Source organism: Sinocyclocheilus rhinocerous, unplaced genomic scaffold (genome assembly GCF_001515625.1).
Source record: "Sinocyclocheilus rhinocerous isolate Xijiao unplaced genomic scaffold, SAMN03320098_v1.1 scaffold24, whole genome shotgun sequence".
Classification (NCBI taxonomy): Eukaryota; Metazoa; Chordata; class Actinopteri; order Cypriniformes; family Cyprinidae; genus Sinocyclocheilus; species Sinocyclocheilus rhinocerous.
Window position 1 is genome coordinate 2,758,345 of NW_015647124.1, and position 14,428 is coordinate 2,772,772.

At 36.7% G+C, this 14,428-nt stretch overlaps 1 protein-coding gene across 1 annotated transcript in view; it reads right to left on the reverse strand.

The window, feature by feature from the left end:
• mms19 (MMS19 homolog, cytosolic iron-sulfur assembly component) overlaps positions 1 to 14,428 on the reverse strand; it is a 27,884-nt gene that overhangs the window by 11,040 nt on the left and 2,416 nt on the right. Inside the window, exons 3-20 of the mRNA XM_016513389.1 lie at positions 14,029 to 14,129; positions 13,785 to 13,870; positions 13,611 to 13,685; positions 12,732 to 12,801; positions 12,509 to 12,637; positions 11,667 to 11,728; positions 10,991 to 11,077; positions 10,736 to 10,810; positions 9,812 to 9,889; positions 8,798 to 8,936; positions 7,210 to 7,364; positions 6,537 to 6,615; positions 6,233 to 6,358; positions 5,122 to 5,203; positions 4,952 to 5,049; positions 4,743 to 4,865; positions 2,449 to 2,616; positions 2,282 to 2,366 (exon numbers count right to left, since the gene is read on the reverse strand). Coding sequence (XP_016368875.1) covers positions 2,282 to 2,366; positions 2,449 to 2,616; positions 4,743 to 4,865; positions 4,952 to 5,049; positions 5,122 to 5,203; positions 6,233 to 6,358; positions 6,537 to 6,615; positions 7,210 to 7,364; positions 8,798 to 8,936; positions 9,812 to 9,889; positions 10,736 to 10,810; positions 10,991 to 11,077; positions 11,667 to 11,728; positions 12,509 to 12,637; positions 12,732 to 12,801; positions 13,611 to 13,685; positions 13,785 to 13,870; positions 14,029 to 14,129 — 1,818 coding nt within the window. The remainder of the gene's footprint in view (positions 1 to 2,281; positions 2,367 to 2,448; positions 2,617 to 4,742; positions 4,866 to 4,951; positions 5,050 to 5,121; positions 5,204 to 6,232; positions 6,359 to 6,536; positions 6,616 to 7,209; positions 7,365 to 8,797; positions 8,937 to 9,811; positions 9,890 to 10,735; positions 10,811 to 10,990; positions 11,078 to 11,666; positions 11,729 to 12,508; positions 12,638 to 12,731; positions 12,802 to 13,610; positions 13,686 to 13,784; positions 13,871 to 14,028; positions 14,130 to 14,428) is intronic.

Sequence of the window (14,428 nt, forward strand, 5' to 3'; positions counted from 1 at the left end):
GCCACTTTGTTCATTCCTGAAGTGAACCTTTGCCTCTTTAGTGTTTAGATAACCGTCGCTTGAACTGAACGCGACGTGTCCGGTCGATAGCTTTGAGTTCTCCTAAACTATGCTTTTGCCTGGTGTGTGACTGCCATATTTTGATTAGTTAATCATCAAGTGTACTAAAATAGAAGCAGATAAAGTGTGAGTATACATACAATATCCATATGTATGTAATTTCAATGCTATGGCCTTTGTGTAGATATTTAAAGATGGCCATCTTTAAGCATGACTGCTGATATGAAACTATAACACTTTACAATAAGAGTCCATTTGTAAGATTAACTGAGGTTAATAAAAGCTGTTGAAGAATTGTTCCTTGTTAGAGGGTTAATTTCAACATTTACTACATTTTTAAATTTGAAAGTTGCATCCGTTAACATTAGTTAATGAACTAACTTTAATGACCAATATATTATTAATATTTAATCTTAATATTTTTATTCATTTATAAAATATGGTTCAGAACTGTTTTTTTGTTTGTTTTTTATTGTGGTTAAATAGTAAATCGCTCTTTTAGTTTTCAGTGAGTATCCATTTTAAAAACAATCGGTTGATTAATCGGTATCGGCCAGCGTGGTCCAACCTAGCTATCGGTATCCATCATCAGTAGTTTTTCAGTCTGGTTCTCATGAGAGCATCTGGAGATTTGGTTTGCACGTATATAATCATAGTAATAAGAATATTACTGCACTTTATTCATTTAGTAAAAAAATAAATAAAAATCAAATAATAACCAAAATAATAAAGTGTGATAATACTATTATATTTTAAAATAAAAAGTGAGTATTAAAGGGGTCATATGATGCGTTTTCAAGTTTTCCTTTCTCTTTGGAGTGTTACAAGCTGATTGTGCATAGATAAGATCCCTGAAGTTGCAAAGACTAAAGTCTCAAAACCAAAGAGATATTCTTTATCAAAGTTAAGACTCTGCCACGCCCCCCTAAAACGGCTCGTTCTAACACGCCCCCACATATCTAGGTCACTATGTGGGAATATTTGCATAATGCGCCCAAATGTGCACGCAAAGAAAGAAGGCGTGGTTTCAGTAACCGCAGTTAGTGTTGAAGCAGCCATGTCAGGGAGACGCTGTGTGTTTCTAGGCGAAAGCAAAAGCACTTTATTTGGCCTTCCGGAAGTAGATGCATTTAGGAATCTTTAAGATTACTTACAACAGAACAGCAATGCATTTTATGGACGACCGTTTCGTGAACTTAGGAGAGGAGGTAATTCTGACTTTGCTTTGACAATCTGGCGCTTCTGAATCAGCTACTGTTTTGTTATTAGTTTAAGTATTTGCTATTGACTGTTCAAATGCGGAGTTTTGCGCATCGTGTGTGTGCGTGCGCGCATGTGTGTGAGAGAGAGAGCGAGAGAGACCAGCTTCATCACTGTGTCTGTAACGCGACTCTGTTCCCCTTTCGGGCTCTGTCTTTACATTTATTTTGAAAGATGAAGCTCGCGATTATGGTAAGGGGCGTTACATTTCCGACGAGTGCTTGCGGTGTTCGGCCAATCACAATGCACTGGGTCAGCTGGCCAATCAGAGCAGACTGCGCTTGTCGGAAGGAGGGACTTTGTAGAAAACGAAGCGTTTGAGAGAGGCGGGGCATAGAGGACCTACAATAACGTACAGTATTTGAAAAATAATGTGTTTTTTGAACATTAAAGCATGTCAACATATTCTGTTACACCAAATACACAAAATAATGATCTTTAAAAAAAGCATCATATGACCCCTTTAAATAAAAATAAAATTATTTTATAGTACACCTAAAAATACAATGCATATTTATTTTTTTTTCCTTTTTACTGTTTGATTTCTTTATATGAATTTTTATCATTTTCAAACCTGAAATCAGCAAGCTTTTATTTTGCCGGGTTGCCGGCAAGTAAGTACAAGCGTTGTCGAGTGTGCGGTCAACCATGCCGGTACGCAAATGAGCGGTCTGAACTTATTTACCCAGCGTATCTTTATTTTGGTCGCGCATGAGCACCTGCGTACCACTCTTAAGTGCAGCCCTGCTTATTACAGCTTACAGCATTGAGAAATTGATACACCTGATATATATTCAAATGAACCAATTTCAAATTGAATAAATTCAAGAGACTGTGAATTGGAATCGCAACGATACATGAAATGTGTGTCAATACCTAGGCATAATTTTATTATACATTTGAAAGTCAAATTAATCATAAACAATTTAATTTAATTGTGTGTTGTTTCCTCTGGACTCACTCTGATTGTAGCGCAGCACAGGCTGTGCTGATGACAGGAACTACAGCAGACAGAACGACCTCATCTGCGAATGGACTACGGTGACCTGTTGCACACACGGACAGTTACATCCACAAACAGCACAAACACACACTTCCATACAGCAGAAGATCATGCCTAACACTGACCAGCGTCCCTACTCTGCAGCGCTGCCTGTAAGCAGAGTCCTAGAAGGTGCGGAATGATGATGTCATGGAAGAACCGTCCAATCCCCTCAGAGTCACGCACATGCTCTGCTATCTTCTGCAAACTGATGCATACAGCGACCACTTCCTCCACAGAGAAACCACAGCTACCTGAAAGACCAACAGCATTTCAGCATTACATCAGTATATTAGGACATTCATATCAGAACCAAATAATTAAGGTACAAGACAATGTGCTATACTGTGAATTTTACTGACCAATCAGCAGCCAGAACTGGGACAACCAGATTTATATTTCTTACAGTTTTTCCCATTAATTACCAAGACTATTTCGGTCTAATCTGTCCTGCCAGTGTTTCATGATGAACAGAAAATATTTACACTTATCATAATAACATCTCGGTAACACTTTACAATAAGGTTCATTAGTTAACTGCTTTGGTTAACATGAACTAAGCATGCACAATACTTCTAAAGCTTTTATTAATCTTAGTTAAATGTTAATTCCAACATATACTAATGCATTATTAAAATCAAAAGTTGTGCTTGTTAATATTAGTTAATGCACCGTGAATTAACATGAACCAACAGTGAACGACTGTATTTTCATTAACTAACATTAACAAAGATTAATAAATACTGTAATACATGTATTGTTCATGTTAGTTAATCAATAACTAACATTAACTAATGGAACCTTATTGTAAAGTGTTACCAAGATCTCTAACATGTATGTATTAACAAGCATGTCAATGAAAACTACAATCCAAATCATGATATGGCTTAGTGCTAGGGCTTGGCTACATAATAAGAGTTCAGTTAAACATGATTATTTTGCTCAAAAATTATATTCACCATTACTGTCTTTTTAGAATATTGGACTTTCACATAAGCACAAATCAAAAGAACATCAACATCAATGGTTTATTTTCACCTCATCTAGGTTCCTGTATTGTATTTATGTATTATATTTATAATATAAATTTATAATAAACAAAAAGCTTCTCTCAAAAGCTGAACCAGTGAAATTCCTAATATCAACACCAACATTTCACAATAATTTTAACCTTTTTTCCTATTAAATCAACATAATGAATTTATATTGTGGCACAGATTAAGTGTACTTTCTTTGAAAACACTAAAATCTGAATGTTTATTTTACTGAAATCCTACTGATATGTCACTTGCATAATAATTGGGAACATTAGTGTAGTCAAGTTTCATGTTGTCAAGATTAATTACAGTTCATCACTGAGGTTTCGCAGATTCAGTCACAGCAAACAGCGCAAACGACCACAGGAGAGAAAATAGACTGGCTATGTGAGCAAAATATCACAGTAGAGATCACTAAACCAAAACATACATGTTTGTTGGTGTTTTCAGCTCATCAGCGCCTTTTTCACAGTCTAGAGAGAGTGTGCATACATTAGAGGTTGACCGATTGATCAGTTTTGCCAATTAATCGGCACCGATAACCAATTGCTGGAACAAACGTTGTCGGCAAAAATCCATACCGATATTGTAGATATTTAAAGATGGCCAACTTTAAGCATTTCTATAAAATGGTAAGTTTGCAATAAGAGTCCGTTTGTAACATTAACTAAGGTTAACAAGTGCTGCTGAAGCATTGCTCCTTGTTAGTGTGTTAATTTCAGCATTTACTAAAACAGTTAAAATGTAAATCTGTATCTGTTAATGCATATGAACTAGTGCGGTGTTCAAAATATCGATACGACGATGTATCGTCACAGAGATTTGACGATACGAGTATCGATACAGCTGGCCCAGTATCGATATTGTGGCACGTGTGCAGCAGGAACTAACATGAACGATCAAGGTATAATTAATACATTACTACATATTTAATTCATTTAAAAAGTACAGTATATTTTCATAGTTAAGCACTGTTTTTTATGTTCGTAATAAAGTTCAGCACTATTTCAGCTTTCATTCAAAAACTATCAGTTGATTTATCGGTTATCGGCCAGTGTGGTCCAACCTAGTATTTGTCAAAACCCACTATCTGTCAACCACTTAGTGTGCGTGGTTGCCAGGTTGGGATGAAAACAGTGTAATAAAATGTGTCCATTTAAAGAGAAAAACCCTAAATGTGGGATTTAAACTCTTGACATCTGGCAACTGCAAGCATGAAAGTTTGTGGAGGCTTATGCAAGGTAACGCAAATGTCACTTGTCAGGATGAATAACCAGCTAATAATCACTAGAAGCTGGAAAAGATTATCAGAAAAGAAATCTTGCTGTAAAATGAATGTGTACCTGTGTGGGCTGAAGCTAGCACCTGTAGCAGAATGGGGGCGCTTTCCTGCACCACACTGGGCAGAGACGACACAGACGCTAACGCCGTCACACACCGCTGACGTACAGCTGCATCAGACTGACCTGTGGAGAAAAGCAGTCCCTAATTAAATATTAACCTGCCATAGATGCTGTTCGTGTTGGTGTGTGCTTTCTACTTCGAGTCCCACCTGACAGGATCTCTTCTTTCAGTCGAGGAATCAGCCTGGAAATAAAGGCTTTGTGATGCAGATGAGCCAGAGAGCCTGAACACTCCACCACAGCCAAACTGAGAGACACAAACATCAGTACGGGAAAAGCTTTAAAGGAATAATTCACATAAAAATGCAAACACATCTACCTGACTTTAGTATCGTCTTCCTCCAGAATGAGTCTGGTCAAATGATCAACCACTTTCTCCACATCAGTCTGAGCCAGCAAACCTGTGAGGAGCAAAACAAGAGTATCCCATGAGCCTGTTATTCTTTGACCGACCACATTTACATTTCAATGCCTATTTAGTGTTCAAGAACTTATTTTAATATGTATATACTATGATATTGTTTTATTAATATTTTGAATTCACTTTTATTTTACTTTCAGTTTTAAATTGTTTCATTTTTAGAAATTTTGTTGTGTGCTTTGACTTTTATTAGTTTCTGTTCTTTTTAAATACTATTTAGGTTTAATTTATTTTTATTTCAGTTTTTATTTATTTTAGTGATTAAGCTTAAATTACTTCAGTTAATTGCAAAGGAAACATTTTTTCATTTTTAAATATTGATTCTAATATTTATATTTTATTTCAATGAACAAAATGTTTTAATGGTTAACAATAATAACTCTGACTTCAACAGTTTACAGAGCAGATTTTTTTTAATGCATGTTACACAATTTAAGGCTAAATTTGCAAACTCTTTTAAACAATGGGAGAGTGCCAACAACAAATTACCAATCCATGAGCAATGTTACTTGCAAAATAAACTGTTATCCAATCATATTCACAAATAATTGATCAACACACATTTTAAAAATGCAGGTCAGAGAGATATAAAAGTATGTTAAAATTGTGTTTTGGTGCAAGAAAGAAACGCGTGGACTTAAATAAATGAAAAATATCCTCACCAACGCTGCATGTATTTGATTTAGTGTTGAAGTGTTTTCTATGTGAATATACTGTAAAATTTAATTTATTCCTGTGATCAAAGCTGAATGTTCAGCATCATTACTCCAGTCTTCAGTGTCACATGATCCTTCAGAAATTCTAATATGCTGATTTGCTGCTCAAGAAACATTTCTGATTATTATCAATGTTTTTCAAGAAAACTTACATAGAAAGTTCAAAAGAACAGCATTTATTTGAAATCTTTTGTAATGTTATAAATGTCTTTAACACCACTTTAGATCAATTTAATGCATTTTCGCTGAACAACAGTATTAATTTCTTACAAAAATGTTGTGTATGCACTCACCGGGCTGCTGTCCCAGAGCAGTGAGCACTCGTGTGGCTGTAACCTGGAGACCAGCGCCAGACTCCGTCAGCGCAGAGAAAACCACGCTACACAAAGACTGCTGAAACGCAACCAATACACTGTCCTCTGTGTGTTTATGTAGGAGACAGAGAGAGAAATACATCAACACTACATATTAAACAAATATTTGAAATGTGTTATATTACTTAAACTTGTTGAGACTCTTTCCAGCAAGTGGTAACAAACATGCACTTGAAATGGTAATCGTATGCATGGGATCTGACTGTATTATCTTCACACGCACCTCCATCTGCAGGCCGGCTGAGTGCGGTGGGCTGCACGAAACCCTGCAGAACCTCCAGCAGGGTGCGCCGCTGAGCACACTGTAAAAAGATAGTCAAACGCATGCATTACAGCACATTATGCCAAGTCCTCATGGGTCTTCAAAAAGTCTAAATTATTTTTGCTATAAAATTTAAGGTCATAAAAAGTCTTACATGGTTGACGGTAGCCATTGACTTCCACAGTATGACAAAAATGCTCTGGAAGTCGAAGACTACCGTCAACCGTTTGATTATCCATTCTCTTCAAAAATTCCTCTTGTGTTCAACTGAAGAATGAAACTCAGAGTATAGAATAACTTGAGGGTGAGTAAATTATGACAATTTTCATTTTTGGGTGGACTATCCCTTTAATGAATTATGTTCTTTTTATGTGAAAAGTGTTTTGGTTTTGTTTCTCTGGTTATTATTGGGATTTTGGCATTTAATTCAACATAGGCTAACTCTTATAGCTTCTGTCTGTGGAAGAAAAGTCTTCCTTTAGAAAACTCTCTACATATACATATATAATATTATTTGATACATCCCAAAAGTTTTTTTGATGTGATCCAACATTTTTCAACTTAGCACATTCGGGAAAAAGTAAGCGTCAAGACCTGTGCGGAGAATATTAGTTAAAGATAGACAAGATCGTACCTGCGTCTCGTTATTATACTGCTCCAGGAGGGCAGGTATGACGGCTGCTGACACTATCAGACTCGCTCTGTACGAGGCTCCGGCGGCGGCCTGCAGGAGTTTGGCGCTGGGCCACACCAGCTTGAGGTCTGGCTCGCAGAGATGGTGCTGACAGTCTGAGAGGATGAGAGACACACCAGGTGTGATGGGTAGAACAAGCCTGGGCGGCACTGATATATATATATGACTGCATGTGAAGATGACAGGGTTATGAGTCTGATCAGTCTCCTTTGTCTTGATAATTAACTAGGCAGCCCCGAAAAATCATGAAAAGATGTTATTTTGCATGATCAGCTGTTTTGGCCCTTTCTGCATCATTCTTGCATTAAAGGGAAAGTTCATCCAAAAATAAAAATTAGCTGTTTATTTACTCAACCTCAGGCCACACAACATGTAGATGGCTTTTTTTCTTTAGTACTTCAGTAAAAGTAAAGAAGAAACCATGGTCCTTGGTTATTCATAAAATGCAAGTCAGCAGCTACCATCACTTTTAGGAGTCAAAAAAAGCGGCAAGCAAAACAAAATGAACACCTGTGGCTCCTGATGATATATTGAGGTGTTATGAAGCCAAACGATCGGTCTGTGTGAGAAACTGAACATTATTTACTTACAACATTATTACCTGTAATCCAGAGCCTATGGCAAACGGTCCGGAGTGATGTCCGGTTTACGAACGAATCATTCATTTGAACCGATTCTTTTTAGTGAACTAGTGAACCAAATCGGATTGAAGCGTCTGAAACTGTTCGCCACTCGAGCAGCACAGGTCTACAAGTTACTCAATCAAAACTCACTTTCAGACGCCTGACAGTCACTCCGACTGGAAATGAGCCAAATTAGCGCCGTATCTGATCCCGTGATGAATGAATCATTCAGCGCTCCAGTTCCTCCAACAGTCACTGAACTGAGGAAACAGTTCGACTCGGACCGAAGAGCCGCTGAGATGTGCATCCGTGAACCTAACACTTGAATGAAGCGGCCAAATGAAAGTTTTTATGGTTTCTTATTGTTTGTCAAAAAATTAGCTGATGAAGGCAAGTTTATTCACTTTATATGCTTTAGATATGTAAAACATCTGTGCTTTAATAATATAACTGCATATATGTTGTGTCATAAATTATTTGAACCCGTTTATTGAAACGAACTGCCCGAATGAATCAGTTTCTCGGAAAAGAATCGGACTTCCCCGTTTGTCTGAGGCTCTACAGGTAATAATGTTGTAAATAATGTTCAGTTTCTTTCACAGACTGATCGTTTCACTTCATAAAACCTCAATATATCACCAGGAGCCATGGGTATTAATTTTGTCTTGCTTGTGTTGCTTGTTCTGATTCTCAAAGCAACGGTAGCATTGACTTGCATTTCATGAATCGCCAAGGACCACAGTTACAGCTAAAAATATTCTTTACTGTTCTACTGAAGAAAAAAAAAGTCAGCTACATCTTGGATCTTAACAGCAAGTTTTCATTTTTGGTTGAACTATCCCTTTAAATCCATCTAACTACTTAGAGAACATCTTTACTCGCTTGAATCCACCATTTGCAGGTACCTTGGAGGACGAGGCTTAGAAACACCTGCAGCACATCCTCAGAATCTGAATTGAGCACAGAACGAGAAAGACAGGACACCAGCGCACTGAGAGCTGACAGACCAGCTGACTCCACTCCCTCACTGGCCGTCTGGAACACCTGCATACAGGAAATAAACTCAGATCAAATAGACCATATAGCAAAGTTATTTACATTTTTTATCAGTCCCTCCAGTTTTTCAAGATTCAACGACCACGGAACTCAAAGCTCTTCCAAACTTTATGGCAGTGAATGGGGGTGGAGATTTTGAAGCCCAAAAAACTACGTCCATCCATCGTAAAAAGTGCTCCAAACGGCTCCGGGGGTTAATAAAGGCCTTCTGAAGTGAAGCGATGCTTCCATATGTAAAACTTTATAAACCGTAATCTCTAGCTTTCACTAACTGGTACGCATGTTCACGAGAGAGTGCTGTTCCAGCGGATGCTCTGGTGAGAATATGCTAGTCTGGCTTTTTTTTTTTATTACTTGTAGCAATTATTGATTTGCCTGCACTGATACTACCAGATGAGAACAAAACTTGAATTGAATTTACTGATTTGATTGTCTTCCGTAGAGCCGCATTGTTTCATAATTGATGAACTTTGCAAAATCGACACTGAACTGAATCAACATTGAACTAAACGGAGCTGAAAAATTACACTATTGTCTTCTGTAGAGCTGCTTTACAGCTGAATTGAATTAACATAATTGATTAACTTTATAACACTGACACTGTAATTGAACTGAAACTGAATCAACATTGATCTAAACTGAGCTGAATAATGTCACTATTGTCTTTAAATTGAGCGGCTTTACAGCTGCATTTTGTCCAAACCTGCCCTTGACCTAAAATAAGTCTTCTGGCTTGCACTCTAGCCGTTTGAAACTGAAAATCTTGGCATAAAGCGGTGGGAAAAGTGCAGTACAGAGCAAAATAATATGAGAAAAGCACCTGTGAGTTCCTGTATCCATTGTTTTATGCCGATCTCTCTTACCTCCCTCTGTATTGAGCTCCAAAGGCCTGGAAGGAATTTTGCCAGCTCTTTATGGCTATATGTCAGACCGCAGGCGGCCTACAACACACAAGAATGTTTAGAGCACACCAACACGTTTTTTTATTTATTTATTTCAGAAGATATTTTCAGCCAGATCAACAGTAAAGCATGGCAAAAAGCAAAGTCACGGGTTCGATTTCCAGGCTATGCATGAACAAATAAAATGTGTAGCTTGAGTGCAATGGCAATGTAAGCCACTTTGGTAAAAATGTGTCTGCCAAATGCATAAATGTAAGATCTATAACAGCGGTTCTCAAAAGGTGGGTCACAGGTCTGCACTCTCATCAAGGAGGAAGAAATAATACTAATTGCAAACAATAAATTAATATAATCATGCACAGTGTTGTGATTGTTTAACATTGATTATTTCAAATTTAAAAAGGCGAAAAATGGAAGGAGAAAAAAAAGAAACTTTTCTTCTTGACATAAAACCTGTGTTTTTATTAATTTTTATTTCAATTTTACTTATTTTAGTACTAAATGAAAATGAGAAATGTTGCAACTAGCTGAAATAAAATAAGTTTAAGGATTTTTTTATATTTTATTGTAAAAGTGTATTTTATTTCAAGCAATGAAAACTTTATGGTTTTAGTTTTTGTTTTAGTTACCTATAATAACACTGGTTGGCACTAATTCAAGCTAGTCAAATGAGGCAGATGGAAATACGGAAAGGTTGGGTGACATGACCTCATTCTTGAAAATGATTTTTCATTTCAATTTCAATGTTTGACTATGTTTTTTACTTTTGTTGCTATTTTTTTGGTACTGTGTTGTGTCAGCATTTCATCATCAGTGTAAAACCTGAAGCAGAACCAGTTGAGAAGCACTGATCTAGTAAGTGTAGAGTCTGCGCTGCAGCTGTACCAGTGTCTGCAGGGAGTCCACTTTGGCACTCTGAATATCTGAGTCCAGCTTCTCAATGATCAATGGTAAAAGAAACTGTCAACGGAAAGGATACAAAACACAATAAACAAACACACACACATACAAAAGGTCCATTCACGGAACTACTTGCATCATTTCCAGTCTATTGATACACAGTATAATGCCAAACAAAGACTTATTGAGTTTGTGTCTTTAAGAGACTGAATTAGGTTTAGGTCATCCAGAGCATCCTACCTCAGCAAACTGAGACGTCCCAGTAAGAACAGCCCGTAGAGAAAGAACAAGCTCTTCCTGTGTGATCCTATGAGGATCACTGGGTGGCTGAGCACAGACAGAGAAACACAAATACAAGCCCAAACCTTTACATGTCTACATGAGTATGTAGTATAAATTAATACTTTTATTCAGCATGTGTGAACCAAAAGTGACAGTAAAGACATTTATAATGAAACGATTTCTTTCAGATAATTGTTTTTGGAATGTTCTATTAATCAAAGAATCACGGTTTCCACTAAAATATTAAGACATAAAATATTAACACATCTTTTTTTCAGTGATAATAAAACTAAATGTTTCAAATCAACATTAGAATGATTTCTGAAGGATCATGCGACACTGAAGACTGGAGTAATGATGCTGAAACTTCAGCGTTGCATCACAAGAATAAATTACATTTTAAAATATATTCACATAGAAAACATTATATTATTACTGTTTTTACTGTATATTTGATATAAAAAAAATGCAGCCTTGGTGAGCAAAAGAGACATTTTTTTTTTTTTTTTTTTTTTTTATCTTACTGATCCGAAACTTTTGAACAGTAGTGTAAGTTTGAAGAAATTTCACCAAGAAATCTACTGAATTTTACGGTAAAGCATGAAATGCAAACATGTTAGACAGCAGTACTTACAGGGCTAAAGTCTATAGGAAAATAACAGGACATCACTTCAAACAGTTCCTCTACAAATTTACCTGAAAAAAATGGAGACAACAGAATTACTGACCAAACAACATTTGTGTGTGTGTGTGTGTATATACCGTATTGTCCCGAATATAAGACGATGTTTTCTTCTTGGAAATACATCTGAAAAAACGCGGTCGTCTTATATTCAGGGTCTAGACTTTGACATGTCAATAATACACCCACAACAATAGGTGGCGCCAAATACGCATAAAACGAGTGTGCCATGAAATACGTAATGTAATGCGTGTTGTAAAGATCGCGAGTAAAAAAAAAAAGAAAAAGAAAACCTTACAGCTGCACGAGTCGTGACTGTCACGTTACCCTGATGGGACCAAATTTTGATTGGATGAACATTTCTTGGTCCTACGCCTTTAAGATTTTGGTAGGCTACTATTAGATGGATAGCCTAAATGTTCAAAATCAGATGGGCTACCTGTTTTTTTTTTGTTTTTTTTAATGGTATATCAAAAAGTGTATATTTTTTAAATGTGATTGTTGATACATTTTTCCAGTTTTTACCATACTTTCAAAACAAAAATTAAAATAGGAAAAATATGCAATATGAGAATAATTGAAGACAAAATGTGTTTTACTGAGAAAAAACAAGATTTGGTTTTTAAAAAGCCTTTTTCCAAAAGGTACATCTGGAAAAAGGGGGGTCGTCTTATAATCAGGGCCGTCTTATATTCGGGCCAATACGGTATATATATATATTTTTTTTCTCCATTAAACTAATTTTTTTACTTTACATTAAATGCGCTTGGGTTCAACTCCAGGTATACACTCACCGAGATCATAACCCCTGTGAATGATGTTCCTGGCCACCTGGAACGCCAGCAGGAGGTTGCGTGGATCTCGTTCTCCATCTACTGACTGCACAAATCCATATATGAAGTCTGCACCCAAACCTTTGAGCTCTGTGGAACAAGAAATAGTTTACACTGGTGCTGTTCCATGAATGTAAAGGCAGTAACATAAAGGAGAGAAAGAAAGATTTCCGGCGTTCCTCACCCTCCTCTTTGGACTCCATTAGACTGACAAGGATGTTGTAAACACATGATCGTTCTGCCAGCATCAAGGACTGTTGCAGAGAAGTGAGAAAAAATAAACGTTATGTCTTCAAGCTGGATTGGAGTTTACACACTTGTCATTTAGGGCATTCAGGACGTCCTGGAGTCAGAAGTCACTGCACCGGCATTCATGTAACGAACATATCAAATTGCAACGATTGAAATATCTAACTATAATGTAACATTACTTAGTTAGCTAATGGTTTGTTAGTAAACTTGTGATAATCGGTTACAATTAAAATGATAAATCAGCCATGTTTTGTATGCCATTTTTTACCAAAACATATTTGAATTTAAAACTTTTCTGGACTTTTTTCTTATTATATTTTATGTAACATTTATAACAATTAGAAAAAATACTTGGCTAAAAATACTGTACACTGCTGTTCAAAAGTTTGGTTGGTGAGATTTTTTTAAATGCTTTTGAAAGGAGTTTATTCTGCTCACCAAGGCTGCATTTATTTGAATAAAAACAGTACAATTATGAAATATTACTATTTAAAATAACTGCTTTCTATTTAAATATATCGTAAAATGTAATTTATTTTCAGCATCATTACTCCAGTCTTCAGTGTCACATGATCTTCAGAAATCATTCTAATATGCTGATTTGCTGCTCAAGAAACATTTCTGATTATTATCAATGTTGAAAACAGTTGTGCTGCCCAATATTTTTGTGGAAAACGAAGCATTTTTTTCAGGATTCTTTGATATTAGAAAATTCAAAAAAGCAGCGTTTATTTAAAATAAAATGTGTAACTTTGTCTCTACTGTCACTTCTGACCAATGTAATGCATCCTTGCTAAACAAATGTATTCACCTGAACATGAAGATCCTGGAAGATGGATCTCAAAATGGACACAGCTGAACCAGGAGGCAGAACCGAGCATTTCGTCTGAAAGAAACCAAAGACAACATTAAAAACAAGTGATATCAAGGTGACCATGCCTATAGCAGATCATGCTCATTTAAACACAAAAGTGCTCAGACGTACCAAAGCATTAAGCCCCTGAAGAACATGTGGTATGATCACATAATGATCCTTCAGTCTGTTTTCATAGAAAGCTAGCAGGACCTCCACTGCAAACAAAACAAACAAATGTGGATGAGATGCATCACAACGGTCTTTGCAAACCAAACACTGAACATCATTCAGAGCTCCATCGCTGATAGACTGTCAATGAGCCACTAACTGATGGCATTAATTCAAATTAAACCCATTCAAAAACAACCCTTACGCTCTCTCTCGGATAGGCTGCTGTAGCATTCCTGCAGGACCTGAGACAGGAGCTGAACTCCTCGGCCACGCGTCTGAGGCTGAGAGCTGGTCAGACTCAACCTGCATGAAGATAAACAATGAATAACATTCACAATGGATTTTTCAGACTGACAGCTGTCTAAAACATACACGCAGCCCTTAAAGGGATCATATGATGCGATTTAAATTTTTCCTTTCTCTTTGGAGTGTTACAAGCTGATTGTGCATAGATAAGATCCCTGAAGTTGCAAAGACTAAAGTCTCAAAACCAAAGAGATATTCTTTATCAAAGTTAAGACTCTGCCACACCCCCCTAGAACGGCTCATTCTAACACGCCCCCACATATCTAGGTCACTATGTGGAAATATTAGCATAACGC